Source organism: Caretta caretta, chromosome 9, assembly GCF_965140235.1.
Source record: "Caretta caretta isolate rCarCar2 chromosome 9, rCarCar1.hap1, whole genome shotgun sequence".
NCBI lineage: Eukaryota > Metazoa > Chordata > Testudines > Cheloniidae > Caretta > Caretta caretta.
The window spans coordinates 22,947,873-22,961,952 of NC_134214.1; the positions used below are offsets into that span (position 1 = coordinate 22,947,873).

General features: G+C 40.7%; 1 protein-coding gene across 1 annotated transcript in view; it reads right to left on the reverse strand.

The window, feature by feature from the left end:
- Positions 1-6,816: 6,816 nt before the first annotated feature.
- IQCJ (IQ motif containing J) overlaps positions 6,817-14,080 on the reverse strand; it is a 114,502-nt gene continuing 107,238 nt past the window's right edge. The window contains exon 5 of the mRNA XM_048862798.2: positions 6,817-7,310. Coding sequence (XP_048718755.1) covers positions 7,119-7,310 — 192 coding nt within the window. The 3' untranslated portion in view covers positions 6,817-7,118. The remainder of the gene's footprint in view (positions 7,311-14,080) is intronic.

The window sequence follows — 14,080 nt, forward strand, 5'->3', positions numbered from 1 at the left end:
CATGCCTGGTTTCCGCTAGAGGAAACTGAAACACATGGTCCACGGGAGGCAAAACCATCTTGTTTTGCCAAGTTGCTGAAGCCTTCTCTAGGCTGCAGGCGTGGCAGGGACAGCACAGCTCCAAACGTTGGTGGCATTTTCTGGAAAGGGTGTATGGATAGGATGCCCTTCACCACTAAAGACTGTCAAAAATTAAAGTTCACCTCATCTAGTGGAAAACCTACATGATGGCAATGCTGGAGCATGGGGGGAAAACAACCCCATATGATACAAGAGAAGCATCCGGTGCAGAAAAAAATGCTCTGATTTTCAGAGGTGCGGAGCACTCACAACTACCGCTGAAGTGAAGTCAAAGGGAACTACTGGTGCTCTAAAAAAGCCAGTTCAGTAGAATTTATATTTCCCTGTGCCAACTTTGGTGAGGCAAGGCCATGTTTCTAGCTAACAAATTCATTGATGTTTTGTCCACTCTACTCTGCACTTAGAAGACCTCAAATGGAGTATTTTGTCCAGTTCTGGGTGTCACATTTCAAGAAAGATCTGGATAAACTGGAGAAAGTTCAGAGGAGAGCAACAAAAATGATTGAAGGTCTAGAAAACATGACCTATGAGGAAAGATTGAAAAAAATGGGTTTGTTTAGTTTGGAGAAGAGAAGACTGAAGTGGGACATGACAACCTTTTTCAAGTACATAAAAGGTTGTTACAAGGAGGGAGAAAAATGGTTCTTAACTTCTGAGAATAGGACAAGAAGCAATGGGCTTAAATTGCAGCAAGGGAGGGTTAGGCTGGACATTGGGAAAAGCTTCTTAACTGTCAGCATATTTAAGTGCTGGAACAAATTGCCTAAGGAGATTATCTAACATGTTCCTAAAAACCTCCATCATTGGAGGTTTCTAGGAATAGGTTAGACAAACACCTCTCAGGGCTACATAATAACTAAACCATTCCTGCCTTAAGTGCAGGGGACAGGACTAGATGACCTTGTGAGGCCCCTTCCAGTCTTACACTTCTATGATTCTATGAAGGAAAAAAAATAACTGAGGACTAGGTCATTAGTAGTAGTTCTATTTTTCTTTCAGCATGGAATGATCCATCATTTTATCACTTTACTATAGTCTATTGCTAAATATTCTACATAGTTCAAGTGTGTTATGGGTTCTTGTAACTATGGAGTTGGAATCATGAAAAAACCAATCCACATGTTCCATGTAAGCCTGTGGAAGCCTTGAATTTGCATAAATTGTTTGTTTTTTCTACTACTTAATCAGTACCTTAGATATACAGTGACAATAAGGTCAATCAAATCTCTTGATGCAGTGTGCTCTGCTTAGAACCTATACTCTGTTTTCATGTGCATGCTAAGCCTTCAATAATTTGAGATTCACTCAGCATGGTTTTCAAAAGAGCTGGAAGTCCACTCACCATAATCCCTAACATAAGAGATCTCTACAGAGGATACTCTAGTTCTATTAGTAAGAAGAGATTTATATGCTCAGGAGGATGCAGCTATCAGATGAGTATTCTAGGCATGAGACAAAGGAAGTCAATAGGTTTAAAAAAATAAAACGTGAAATACTGTGAAAAAGCTGGAATACATAGGGTTAAAATACAGCCATTGGAACACTTTACGATACATAAACCCCAACACTGCAATAGTAAAATATATTAGATTTTTCTTTATTACTATGGGCATTAAGGGCCTGAGCCAAAACCACTTGAGAGTCTCTCCATTAGCTTCAATCAGCTTTCAATACAGCCCATATACTAATGCAGTCATCTTAGGCTGGGATTTCCAGAGCAACCTATGATTTTGATGCGTAAATCCCATTAAAATTTCAATTGGAGTTATTTTCAAAGGGGCCTAAGAGAGTTAGGAACCTAACAGCCCTCACATCTGGACACTCCCCATTATCATGTAAGAAAACCTTTGGTGTTTAGATTATGGACAAATCTTGCAGTGATTGACCATTGAATCTGATGGGTATGTATAACTATGATAAACCATGGTAAGCTGTCCCTCTAATGAGGCCCCCCCTCCCCGGCAATTTCTTTATTCATATTTATAGCGTACCTTCACCCTTGCACCTGAAGTTATTGCTGCACTTTGGAAATTGAAATTAAAAGAATATTCATCCATTTCTTAGTGTTGCCGTGTAGTCAGAGGTGAAAGTAAGTCGGTATGCTGTGCTGGACTGGACCGGCTTCCCCAGACTGGTGATTTACAGGGCCCGAGGCTCCCTGCACCGGCCAGAGCGTCATGCCCTTTAAATCGCTTCCAGAGTCCTGCTGCCGGAGCCCCGGGGTAGCAGCAGCAGAGCTCCGGTGGTGATTTAAAGGGCCCGGGCCTCCGGCCACTGCTGGGAGCCCCAGGCCTTTTAAATCGTCACCCGAGCCCTGCTGCCGGAGCCCCTGGGGTAGTGGCGGCAGGGCTCCAGCAGTGATTTAAAGGGCCCAGAGCTCTGCTGCGGTAGCGGCAGCTGGAGCGCTGGGTCCTTTAAATGGCCCCTGAGCCCTGGGCTCCCAGCCACCTCTGCAGCTGGTAGCTCCAGGGCCTTTAAATCTTGATGTAAAGGGCCTGGGTATTTAAAGGCCCCCCTCTTCCAGTTGAGACCACGCCTCTTCCGGTTGAGACCACGCCCCCTGCTCAGGACTCCGGCATACCGGTAAATCCTTTACCTTACTTTCACCCCCGCATGTAGTACATGTTATACATGCGGGGACATGCCATGAGCTACAAGCTTTAAAAGACGAACTTTTATTGGAAATCTGATGTACCAGAGTGATATCAAAGCAAAAGGAAAAAGCAACATGAGACAACTAGAAGTGAGGGAAGAAATGAGGCATGTCTTAGCTGAAACTGCCACCAGTGCCGTTGTAGTACCACACTTCCTCCTCTTGATATCTGATCAGACACAGAGAGAAAAGAAGTCCTTAACTAGTAACATACCATTGTAATTTGTCAGAATACTTTATGTAATGTCCTCTCACCCATGCTGAGGTGGTAAGTTAACCTGGTTTTGCTCTCTGATGTTTAAATGCAAGTCCCAAGAGACTTAATACACTTTCCTCCATAGGAATGTGTAAAATCCACCCAGAAGTATGAACATTTTTACTGTATATTTGCGTTCTTGTTCTTCACTGACTAATGGGAAAATGAAAGCTAGGGTTGTCAGGCACTGGAAGAAAACGATTCCTGAGGACCCCAATTCCCTCCTAAAATGGAAGATGCCAAAGAAATGTAGGTTCATCGCCTGATTTGAAGTTTTCTTCTATCTGGAATACAGAATAATGAGATAATAATGCTGCTGTCCAACTGACTGCTGCAAGGCATTTGTGCCTGGAAAACTTGCTACATATAACCATACTACCTGCTAGGTCACAATTCCTATTACTCAAAAAATAATTAGGAACACGTTCAATTATTAGGACTTTCAACTGAATGCCTCAATAACTTCCATTATCCCTTCAGTGCACGCCTGAAAGAACACACAAAAACAACCCCACAAAAAATATTAGAATGTAATCCCTCAAACATGCATAAGGTTCTGAAGAACACAAGCACACAGATATCCAAATACAGATACAGTTCTGGTGTTTCCTGATGTACATGGTATGGCTATATAGGGCTGAGAAGCATACCGAACAGCTGACATTACTCTTCATCTAGAGAATATTAGATACATTTAGGAAAGGAAGAATTTGGTGAATACCTGTAAGACAGACACTTCAGTGGTCATCACCAGCGCTGGAATCGGAGGGGCCAGGAGGCCATGCCCCCCTTTTTAAATAAACATAAGCGCAGAATTCATGTCCCCTGCAGATTCTTCCCACCCCCACCCTACCCCCGGCAGTATAATAGAGTCTGCCAGGGAAGCACCTTTCTCCCACCAGGGGCTGCTGTGGCACCAGAAGAGAGCAGCCGGCTCACTGCTGGAGCAGCCAGCTGCAGAGAAGGAAGGAACACGTTTGCTGTGGTCCCCACTTCTACAAAGATTCCAGTTCCCTTGATGGTTGCTAGCTAATGTTGAAAAGGAAGATGTCTAATAGCATAACATAGTATCTTGTATGTATATATGTACTTCTGCCATCTACTGTACTGAACTTCAGACTTGATCATTGGTCCATCCTAATAGAGAAGTCAGTGGAGCTCCCACTTCTTTGTCTGATAAAAGTCTGGTTTTGGAACTAAACTTTGCTCTTTGAAGCAGATATGAAGATAACTGGTAATTATGGAGCAGCCATAGACTATTACAGTATGGGACGTTTGCTAAATTGAGGAATTTGGGGGTGGTTTTTTATGACTTTCAGAAATGTCACTAGTTTATGTCCATGCATCCTGTCCTTAGCTCCCTATGTTCTTTATAGCTGGATAACTGTAATGCTTTATATATTGCCAATGTATATAAAAGCAATTTACGACATTCAGGAAAAAAAATGTATAAAAATACCTTAACATTTTTTCTTCTGAAATGTATTCCTTTGGAAGAACTGTTCAGCATGCTCCCCCAGAAAAAAAATATCCTTCTTAATAGTGAACTTTTTGACCTTAAGAAGTTACTCTATGAATGTAAGCACTCAACTGGACACAAAAAAATGCATCTATTTAAATAGATTTAAAATCTCATGAAGACCAGGATAGCAATAACAATTTTGTTGCTTAAATTCATAACAAGAGGAGAAGCAGCTAAAAGTGATTAGCGTATGTTCACATAAACTTTTTTTTTTCCAGAATATCCCATGCTATCCTAATATGTTTCTTAAGAACAAAAATAAATAGCTCTCTTTTGGGGACAAATGTGAACTGAATGCACTTGAAAAGATGCTCTGTGCTTTTGTAATAGACATTTTCAAAAAGTTGTAACCACATTTCAATGTTGGTATGGTAACTAGCATAATTAGACTGAACCTTCCTTGGATATATATTATACGAAGAAGTATTTTAATAAGCTTTTCCCAAATATTAAAAACTACACAGATTTTATAAATTTAAATCTCACTGGTCATGTTAACCACCACTACATTTCCTATTTCGTTACCAGATTTTGGGGTGGATTTTTTTTGGTAATTCCAGATTATAATTAATTCCTGCTGATTGACTTAATTACCGCAGGCAAATTGAAATCTGCTGGTCTCAAATCACCTGGACCTGACAGTAATCTATTATGTGCTCCCTTTCACCACACCCAATAGCTAGAAAAAATAAATGGCAACAACAGTTGCCACAAAGAAAAAAAGTATTCCGAAAGATATTTTTTCTGTGAATAATTTGTACAAGATTACCCTCTCTCCTCCCACCACTAGAAAAATACCATAAAAGACACCAAGTCTTGGGAGAAAAAACAAAAGAAAATTTAAATTGTACAGTTTGGGAAGACATATGACATACCAGATACCAGGTTATCAGAAAAAAAATCTGCACAGCAGCCCACCTCATGTTTCAGCTTTTCCCTTCTTACCAATTTGAAGCCAGTTCTTACTGTCTAGGTTACATGGAGGTTTGTCTTTGCAGCTTTTTGAATATTTAGGCTCTGATTCTGTGTTATACTATCTCTACACTCAGAGCTGGAACGAGGCAGGAAGGACGGAGCAAAAGTTCCTTCACGTCACCTTTTGTCCTCTCTATTCTGGCGCAGCTGGGGGCTGCCTTGCCCACAATGGAGTATGGGAATCAGAGAATAAAGCTGGGCAAAAAAAAATTTCAGTGAAGAGTAAAATTGCCAAAAAAAATTCAGTTTCAGGAAAACAAACTATTCACAAATTCAGGGTAAATTTGGCCAATACTTTCATCTGAATAAAAAAAACAAACAAAGGGAAAAAAAATCAAAATTCAAAGAAGTTGATTCTAAATCAACATTTTGTTCCATACATGTCAATCCATTCAATCTAAGCTAATTTTTTTAATTTTTGTCTTGGTGAGATGAAAAAAATTAAGTTCAAAATAAAAAATGTTTGGCCATTACACTGAAAAAATCAAGTATTTGCTCAACTCTATCAGAGAAGAACAGGAGTGGATTCTATTCTGGCCATACTCCCCTTTTCTTCTCATCTCTGGCCTGACTATGAAATGCCTCCTACACCAGGAGCTCAGAGCAGGCCCAGAACAGAGTTGCTCCAACAATCCAATACGAGCAGTGGATCCCCTTTACGCAGAGGTGTGAGGACCACGTGCGGTAGGAGGGTCCCAGAGCTCAGACTGCAGCCAAGCTGGAATGTCTACACTGCAATTAAACAGTCCTACAGCCCAAGCCCCATGAGCCCAAGTCAGCTGGCACAGACCAGCCATGGGTGTCTAATTGGAGTGTAGACATACACTGTGATGCCTGTGGGGTGGAGGACGGGAGAAAACTAATCCCAGAAAATTATTTTGACTGAAGAGAAGAGGGGCCCCATAAAGGGTCCATTGCATCTGGGGGCAAGCTGCCAAGCCCAAGTCGATAGGCCTTTGCTGGTGGAGCTCATGCTAGTGAGCTAAAAATAGTTGGGTACACCAGTGATTCTCAAAGCCAGTCAGCCGTTTGTTCAGGGAAAGCCCCTGGTGGGCCGGACTGGTTTGTTTACCTGCTGCATCCGCAGGTTCGGCCGATTGTGGCTCCCACTGGCCGCAGTTGGCCACTCCAGGCCAATGGGGGCTGCAGGAAGCGGCGCGGGCCAAGGGAACAAGCGGCGGACTGGCTTTGAGAACCACAGAAAGATAGATTTTAAGTTATTATAAGTAGCAAGTGTACAGATCAAAGTTGGTTACTTAAGAAATAAAAATAAATTTGCTAAGTTCTACAAACTAAACAGGATTTGAATCAAGCAGTGTCTCACCCTGACAGATGGTACAATCAGATTACAGATCCTCAATACACAGGCTGGGATCACCCTTCCCCAGTTCAAAGTCTTTGTCCTCCAGATGTTCTTCCAGGAGTTGAGTGGGGGGAGGAGGGAGAGAGGCCAAGTGATGATGTCACTTTCCCTCTTTTATATTTACTTCCAGCTTACTGGAAAGATCCTTGCTGTGACATGGGGCTCAAGCAGTCCCCACTGAATACGTGCTCTCTCCGAGAAATCTCTGGGAGAGTGGATTCCCTCTAACAGGTCATCAGCACATGACTGGCTAGTCCTTCGTTGCAGTTCAATGGTTGGCTCTGGGCATTGTCAGTACCACTAACACAAGTCTGTGGATCCAGACTGGGAGGATCACTTTCAGCTGCAGTGTAGACATGCTCTTACTGTACTGTAGGCCAGGGTTCTCAACCTTTTTCTTTTTGAGGCTCCTCCCAGCATAAGAACTCCATGGCTCACCTGTGCCACAACAACTGGTTTTCTGCGGATAAAAGCAAGGGCCAGCATTAGAGGTAGCAAGCAAGGCAATTTCTCAGGGCCCCATGCCACAGCTTTGGTTTTCTGCCCTGGGCCCCAGCAAGTCTAATGCTGGCCCTGCTTGGCAGACTCCCTGAAACCTGCTCGCGGCCCCCCAGCAGCCCCGGACCTCTGGCTGAGAGCCACTGCTGTAGGCAACAGGGCCATAACCATGTATGCATGGTTCTACAACACTTATGACTGCACTTGAACACAATATCCTACAAACTGTTCCAAACCCTAACTAGGGGCATGTCTACACTGTGACAGAAAACCCACAGCATTGAGTCTCAGGGCCTAGATCAGCAGACTCAGACTTGTGGGGCTCAGGCTGTGGTGCTAAAAACTGCAATGTAAACATTTGGGCTTGGGCAGGAGCCTGGGCTCTGAGACCTTCCTCTCTCTCAGGTTCTTAGAGCCAGGGCTCCAGACCAAGCCCAAACAGCTATATTGCAATTTTATAGCTCCACAGCCCGAGCCCCATGAGCCTGAGTCAGCTGACCTGGGCCAGATGCAGTCATGTTGCAGGTCTTTTATCGCAGTGTAGACATACCCATTTTGAAACTTTAGATGTTAAACTCTTTTACTCAAACTGTTATAAACTAAACAGTGTTTTCTGTCATTGTTTTTCTTTGAAGAAACTGGCTTGGTCACATGGGAGAGATGGAACGCATTAAAAAGTCTTAGGGTTTTCACACTATGAGAAACTAGATACCACATAATCTGTTGCAACATTATAATAATACAAGTTTATAACAGGATATGTAAGAAATACTTGGCTTGATTTTCAGAGGTTCACAGCACTCACATTCAAGTGAAGTCAAAGAGAGCTGCTGAAGCTCAGCACCACTGAAAAATCAGGCCCACCATTCCTAAATATCACACAACAAAACTATGATGTGTGTTATGGCAGTCACAAATTACAGAGGCTGGCATCACACTTGAGGCATCTATCCTTTATAGATAGAAGGTTTTATTTTTTTACTTTTTTCCTCTCAAGCTACATTCTTTCCAACCCCAATTTCCCCACAAAAGCAATGTTTTAAGAGTGCCTTGGTAGTCATTTTATCTTTAGTTGAAATCACTTCTAAAAACTGACCTTGGCTTCAGCTGAAATACATTACATTGACTAACTATATCAATACTCAACATTTACTATATATACAAAGAAAATAATACTGGTATATCCTGCTACCAAGACAAAAAGAACTGAGATGCTAATTTTGCATTACAGTGTTAAAAAGCCATCTGAGAAGCGATTAGTACAACACACACACACAGAGTCATTACATGTCTAAAATTGTACACAAAACCTTTTTGCATGTAAAAAAGAAAATAGATTGGTTAAGATAACTATTACTTAAATAACTGGATACCCCACCACATCCACTGATTCCTCACTGTCCCTATATGTAAACAGTCTGACTGAACCCTGCAAACATTTACCTACATACTTAACTTTACATGTGAGGAACCCAAGTTACATCAACAATACTCGTCACGTGCATAAATGCACATGGCTGGTAGTTACACAAATTAGACTTTCAGTCACTTAAGTGTATTAACTCCAGATCTTCCCTCCAAGCTCCTCCCTGCTCTCTTGCTACATCCCTCCTTTTTATGTAATGTCTGTTATTAGGTTTATAAGCTTCTTGGGTTATAGATTGTGAAGCTGTCAAGGTTCCTTCCCCACTCTGAACTCTAGGGTACAGATGTGGGGACCTACATGAAAAACCCCCTAAGCTTATTTTTACCAGCTTAGTTTAAAACTTCCCCAAGGAACAAACTATTTTACTTTTTGCCCCTGGACTTTATTGCTGCCACCACCAAGTGTCTAACAAATATATAACAGGGAAAGAGCCAGCTTAGAAACGTTTCCCCCCCCAAAAAAAATCCTCCCAAACCCTACACCCCCTTTCCTGGGGAAAGCTGGATAAAAATCCTCACCAATTTGCATAGGTGAACACAGACCCAAACCCTTGGATTTTAAGAACAATGAAAAAGCAATCAGGTTCTTAAAAGAAGAATGTTAATTGAAGAAAAAGTAAAAGAATCACCTCTGTAAAATCAGGATGGTAAATACCTTATAGGGTAATCAGATGCAAAACAGAGAATCCCTCTAGGCAAAACCTTAAGTTACAAAAAGACACAAAAACAGGAATATCCATTCCATTCAGCACAGCTTATTTTCTCAGCCATTTAAACAAACAGAATCTAACACATATCTAGCTAGATTACTTACTAAGTTCTAAGACTCCATTCCTTTCTGTTCCCAGCAAAAGCATCACACAGCTAGAGAGAGCCTTTGTTTCTCCCCCTCTCCAGCTTTGAAAGTATCTTGTCTCCTCATTGGTCATTTTGGTCAGGTGCCAGCAAGGATGTCTTAGCTTCTTAACCCTTTACAGGTGAAAGGGTTTTTCCTCTGGCCAGGAGGGATTTAAAGGTGTTTACCCTTCCCTTTATAATTTATGACAGAAGCCCCGAGTACTTGTTCATGCTGTTATAAACAGTAATATAATAACTCCTTAGATGTGGGCTTTCAGAGTAAAACAGTGAATTATAGGACTTTTCTGGCACAGATACTGATAATTTTCTGGCAATGTTTGATTCATACAATATATAAAAAGCAATTCTTCTCATTAATATTTTTAGATACTTACAAATGTGTGACTCAGTATAGCATAAACACCAGGCAGGTAATGTTTTAAGATCGCCATATGAAATAATTTAATTAGTATTCATATATAATACAATCTTTTGGTAATCTATAATTCTAATAATTACCTATGCCAGTGGGCTAAAGAGTGAAGACGGCAGTGCCACACAGAATGTCCAAATCAATGATTCACTCATAACTGAGATAGTGAGGGTCAGTGTTAGAGAAGAGCGCAAAAATGTTACCCCTTCAGCCTTGAACAACCAATGCAAAAAAGTTGTGGGGCCCATAAAAAAGTTGTGAAAAACAATTTTTTTAACATTATTCTCTGGGTTCTGCTCTTGCTTACCTGTAAATCTGATGTTAATGAAAGTGCCCCTATAACGGGGTGGTTACCCCGCTCCCGAAATAAGAGGAGTGAGAACAGCTGGGGGAAGTTGACTGAGTAGCTGACCACAGGTGTGGCCAGCTCAATCAGGGCCCAGCTGGCCCTGATAAGAGGGCTGGAGTCCAGGAGCAACATGTAGTCTCTCTCTAGCTGTAGAGAGAGAAGGACCTAGCTGCTTGGGAGTAGGGTACCAGAGGTACAGTAGTGCTGGGGAAGGGCAAGAGGAGCTGGGGGGCTCCAGCCTGGGAACTCCCCAGGCTGTGGCCTTGATAAAGGCCTAAAGAAGGTACTAGGGCTACAGAGATGTAGCCCAGGGATAGGCAAAGGCAGCAGGTCTAACCCCTTGCCAATGATGAGTGACCATGACAGATAGCAGTCTGCCCCCAGAGAAGGGGGCTAGCTGATGACTGGCAGCACCCACTAAGGAAAGGTAGTTTTAGAGGGTTGGGGGTTCCCCTGGGAGGGGAGACCCAGAGAGTGGGGGCACTTCTGGGGCAGAACCCTGAGGTAAAGGGCACTGGGGGCTGGGAGGGACACGGGGCCAGCGGCAGGTGAGACACTGGTCTGTAGAGGGTGCTCCATATGCTGTAAAAGGGCTAATTTCCAGATGAGCAGCAGGAGGTGCTGCACCAGTGAGTCATTGCTCTGCTACAGTCCCCTATGGCATCTTTTGAGAGAATACTGTACATGGGAAGTCAATGGTGGGGAATATGAAGCTTCACTGCTGTAACTGGACACCTTCTCTTGAAAAGATATATTTTTAAAAAGTTTGGGGTCATGTCATCTGGAGCTGATGGGAATTAGAATTCATATGAACTATGTAACTACATCTTGGGAAGATCACCAGTTGCAATGGTGGGACAACTTATCAAGAAATCAGCATCCAGGACCTACCAAAAATTCTATATAGGAATATACAGTATCACCTGCATTTTTGCAGACTCCTAGTGAAAATGCTTTATTTCAAATTGCTTTAGACCAGGACATACAAAAGCTTTAGTCTTGTGTAGGATTTTCCATCAGTCTGAGGAAAAAAGTAGAGTGCAATGAGCCATAAAGACATTTCTTCAATCAACTATTTTGATTCACTGAAGGCTTCTTTTAATAGGTGTGTGTGCAGGAAGGCAGAAGAAAGATGTTGCTTTTTTAAAACTTCCAGACAACATGCCAGAAACTTTGTACTTAAGATCACAGCTGGTGAAAAGTTTACAAACTTTCTGTCTTCACTTTGGATGTGAAAATACACACTTTAAAGAAGGGGGAAAAAAGAAAATCTAGTTGGGAGTTTCTGATGGAGTGAAGGAATATCCCTTTCAAGACTATGAAGATTCTTTTTATTATTATTTGTATTGCCTAAGGACTCCAGTCAGATCAGTATCCATTATGCTAGGCACACCAGAAAAAACTGCCACCAAAAAGCCAGTCCTTGCTACTTTCACTGTAAGCTCCTCAGAGCAAGTGTGAGTAAGCAGAAATGAGCTATACATGCCCACTAGTGAGATTAGAGAAAGGTGCAGAAGAAAAAAAATTCACTGCATCCAGAAGTCAAAGCAAAACAATCAATAAAAATTGAAGTAATTGCAGCTATTCCTCATTCTAATGCATTACCTTTGATTTCTTAAGCCTTTAGAGAGAGATTCTCAACTCCCAGTCCTCTAATTTAAACTCCAGGAGTGAAATCCTAGTCCCATTGAAGTTAAGGAGTTTTGCTCTTGACTTCATGGGAGACAGGAGTTCACCGTAGACCTTGCTTCCTACTTCTAAGTAGTACTGCACTTGCAACATACAAAGCAGAGATCATTATTGCTAATGCAGACAACTTCTGAATACATGATGTTAGGAAGATTAAATGATTATTTTTAAGCTCTAGGGGTGACATACAACAGGTGATACAAATTAAGCACAGAAAATGCATGATACTGCACAGGACTTTTTAGAAGACCCTAAATTGAACCTTCACACAGCTGAGTGCTGAGGTGCAATCTCAGACAACAGTAGGTGACAAATGTTATATACCTCATTTAATACATCATCATCATGAATACATGTTTAACTATAACTAATATTAAACAGCTAGCAGCACTTGAAAGAGATGTCAACTTTTACCAAAGAGTTAAATAAACTTTCAGGCAGCAGCAGACAATAACGTTGTTGACTTTATTTTTGCTTTGTTCCATCTACAAGTCTTTACATAGTAAAGTAAATGTTCTGAATAGTTGACTTTATATATGAAGATATACAGCTACACACAGACACATTTTAATGGAAAAGTATACTCATTTTATTCTTAAATTATTCATTATACATAAATTAGTAAATGTATATAGGCAATTAAGCTCGGAATTTTATCCAAAATGTTTAGTATTATAAAACCTGTTGTAAAGGAAACTGAACACACAAACTGAGTGGTGGGATCTAGCAAGAAAAATTGTATTCACATAACTGTTTTAAATTTTAAAAAATTAGACAGTTCTAGGGAGGAAAAGGAAACTTCTTGTCATTTTATTCAACTGCTCTACCAATTAACTTTTTTCCAGTTGCTACAAAAACCTTTGCAAATTATTTTGTGACTTCTAAGTAAATGTAATGGATTTACCTGTGCAAAAAGACAGCTGTTACAAAATTGGACATTTGGGCTGATAAGTACTCTGATTATGAATACTCAGAGTTGCATAAATATCTGTGCTATTCTCTGTATCTTCCATTGTGTGGGACCATTGTACCTGACCATTAAGCTATTTTTTCAAAATACTTTCCTCCTAGTTTCTATTTGTTCTCTCATCAAATACTGGCTACTATATTTTGTAGTAAGTAACAGTAGTCACATTCTTACTGCCCAGAACAGTTTTATACAAAGAATTAGGAATCATATGTTTACAGAGGCATCTTATGTTACTTTAAAACAGATGCTGTATTTTTAGTTATTTTTGCTAAAAATGTTAGTTACTTCCTGCAACATAAACAAAAGTCAAAGAACGGACGATATTAAAGTTGACAATTACTATGAATCAGAAACTCTTTTCATCTGCTTATAAAGCTATAAACATTAGATTCTATTTTTGCTATTCTTCACTAATTTCATTGTTGTATGTATAATGTCTAAGAAATGACCATTCCAAAAAGTGAGTTATTTTTATGTCAACACAAATATCAGATGAAGCATTATTCTATTGCAGAAAATAGTTAAGTATTTCTAGGCAGTAATGAAGTCACTAAATGGGGATCGCAATCCTATTAAAATGCAGTAAATTGTTAAATTCGGGTTTGTGAACATTTATATTGCTTCTTACAAATAATTACTAAACCCACTGTATCTTATTTCAGAGTTTGAGATAAATCCTTAATGCCAGATGCTGCAGAAAGCATGGTGTTTTGTTTTGAACTCGTCTGCATATAAACACCCTAGGAAATTTAAACAGGAATATTTTTAAAACGTACATTATAAGAATATTTGTCCTGGCCACACTTCCACATGATTGTAGGCTGTCCAGAGCTGTCCATGGTACTGAAGAATGCAAGCCTTGCCCATTTGAGTAAATAATTGTTTACTCTGATTTTATTTGAGAGAAATCCATAAGCTGCTATTCAGTAGAATTAACTTGTCTGAAGAATCACACACACAAATCAAAAAGGCTATTGTTACCTTTCTGTTCTCAAGAGGTTGTCTGAAAAGGCCTAGAGACTGGAGAGC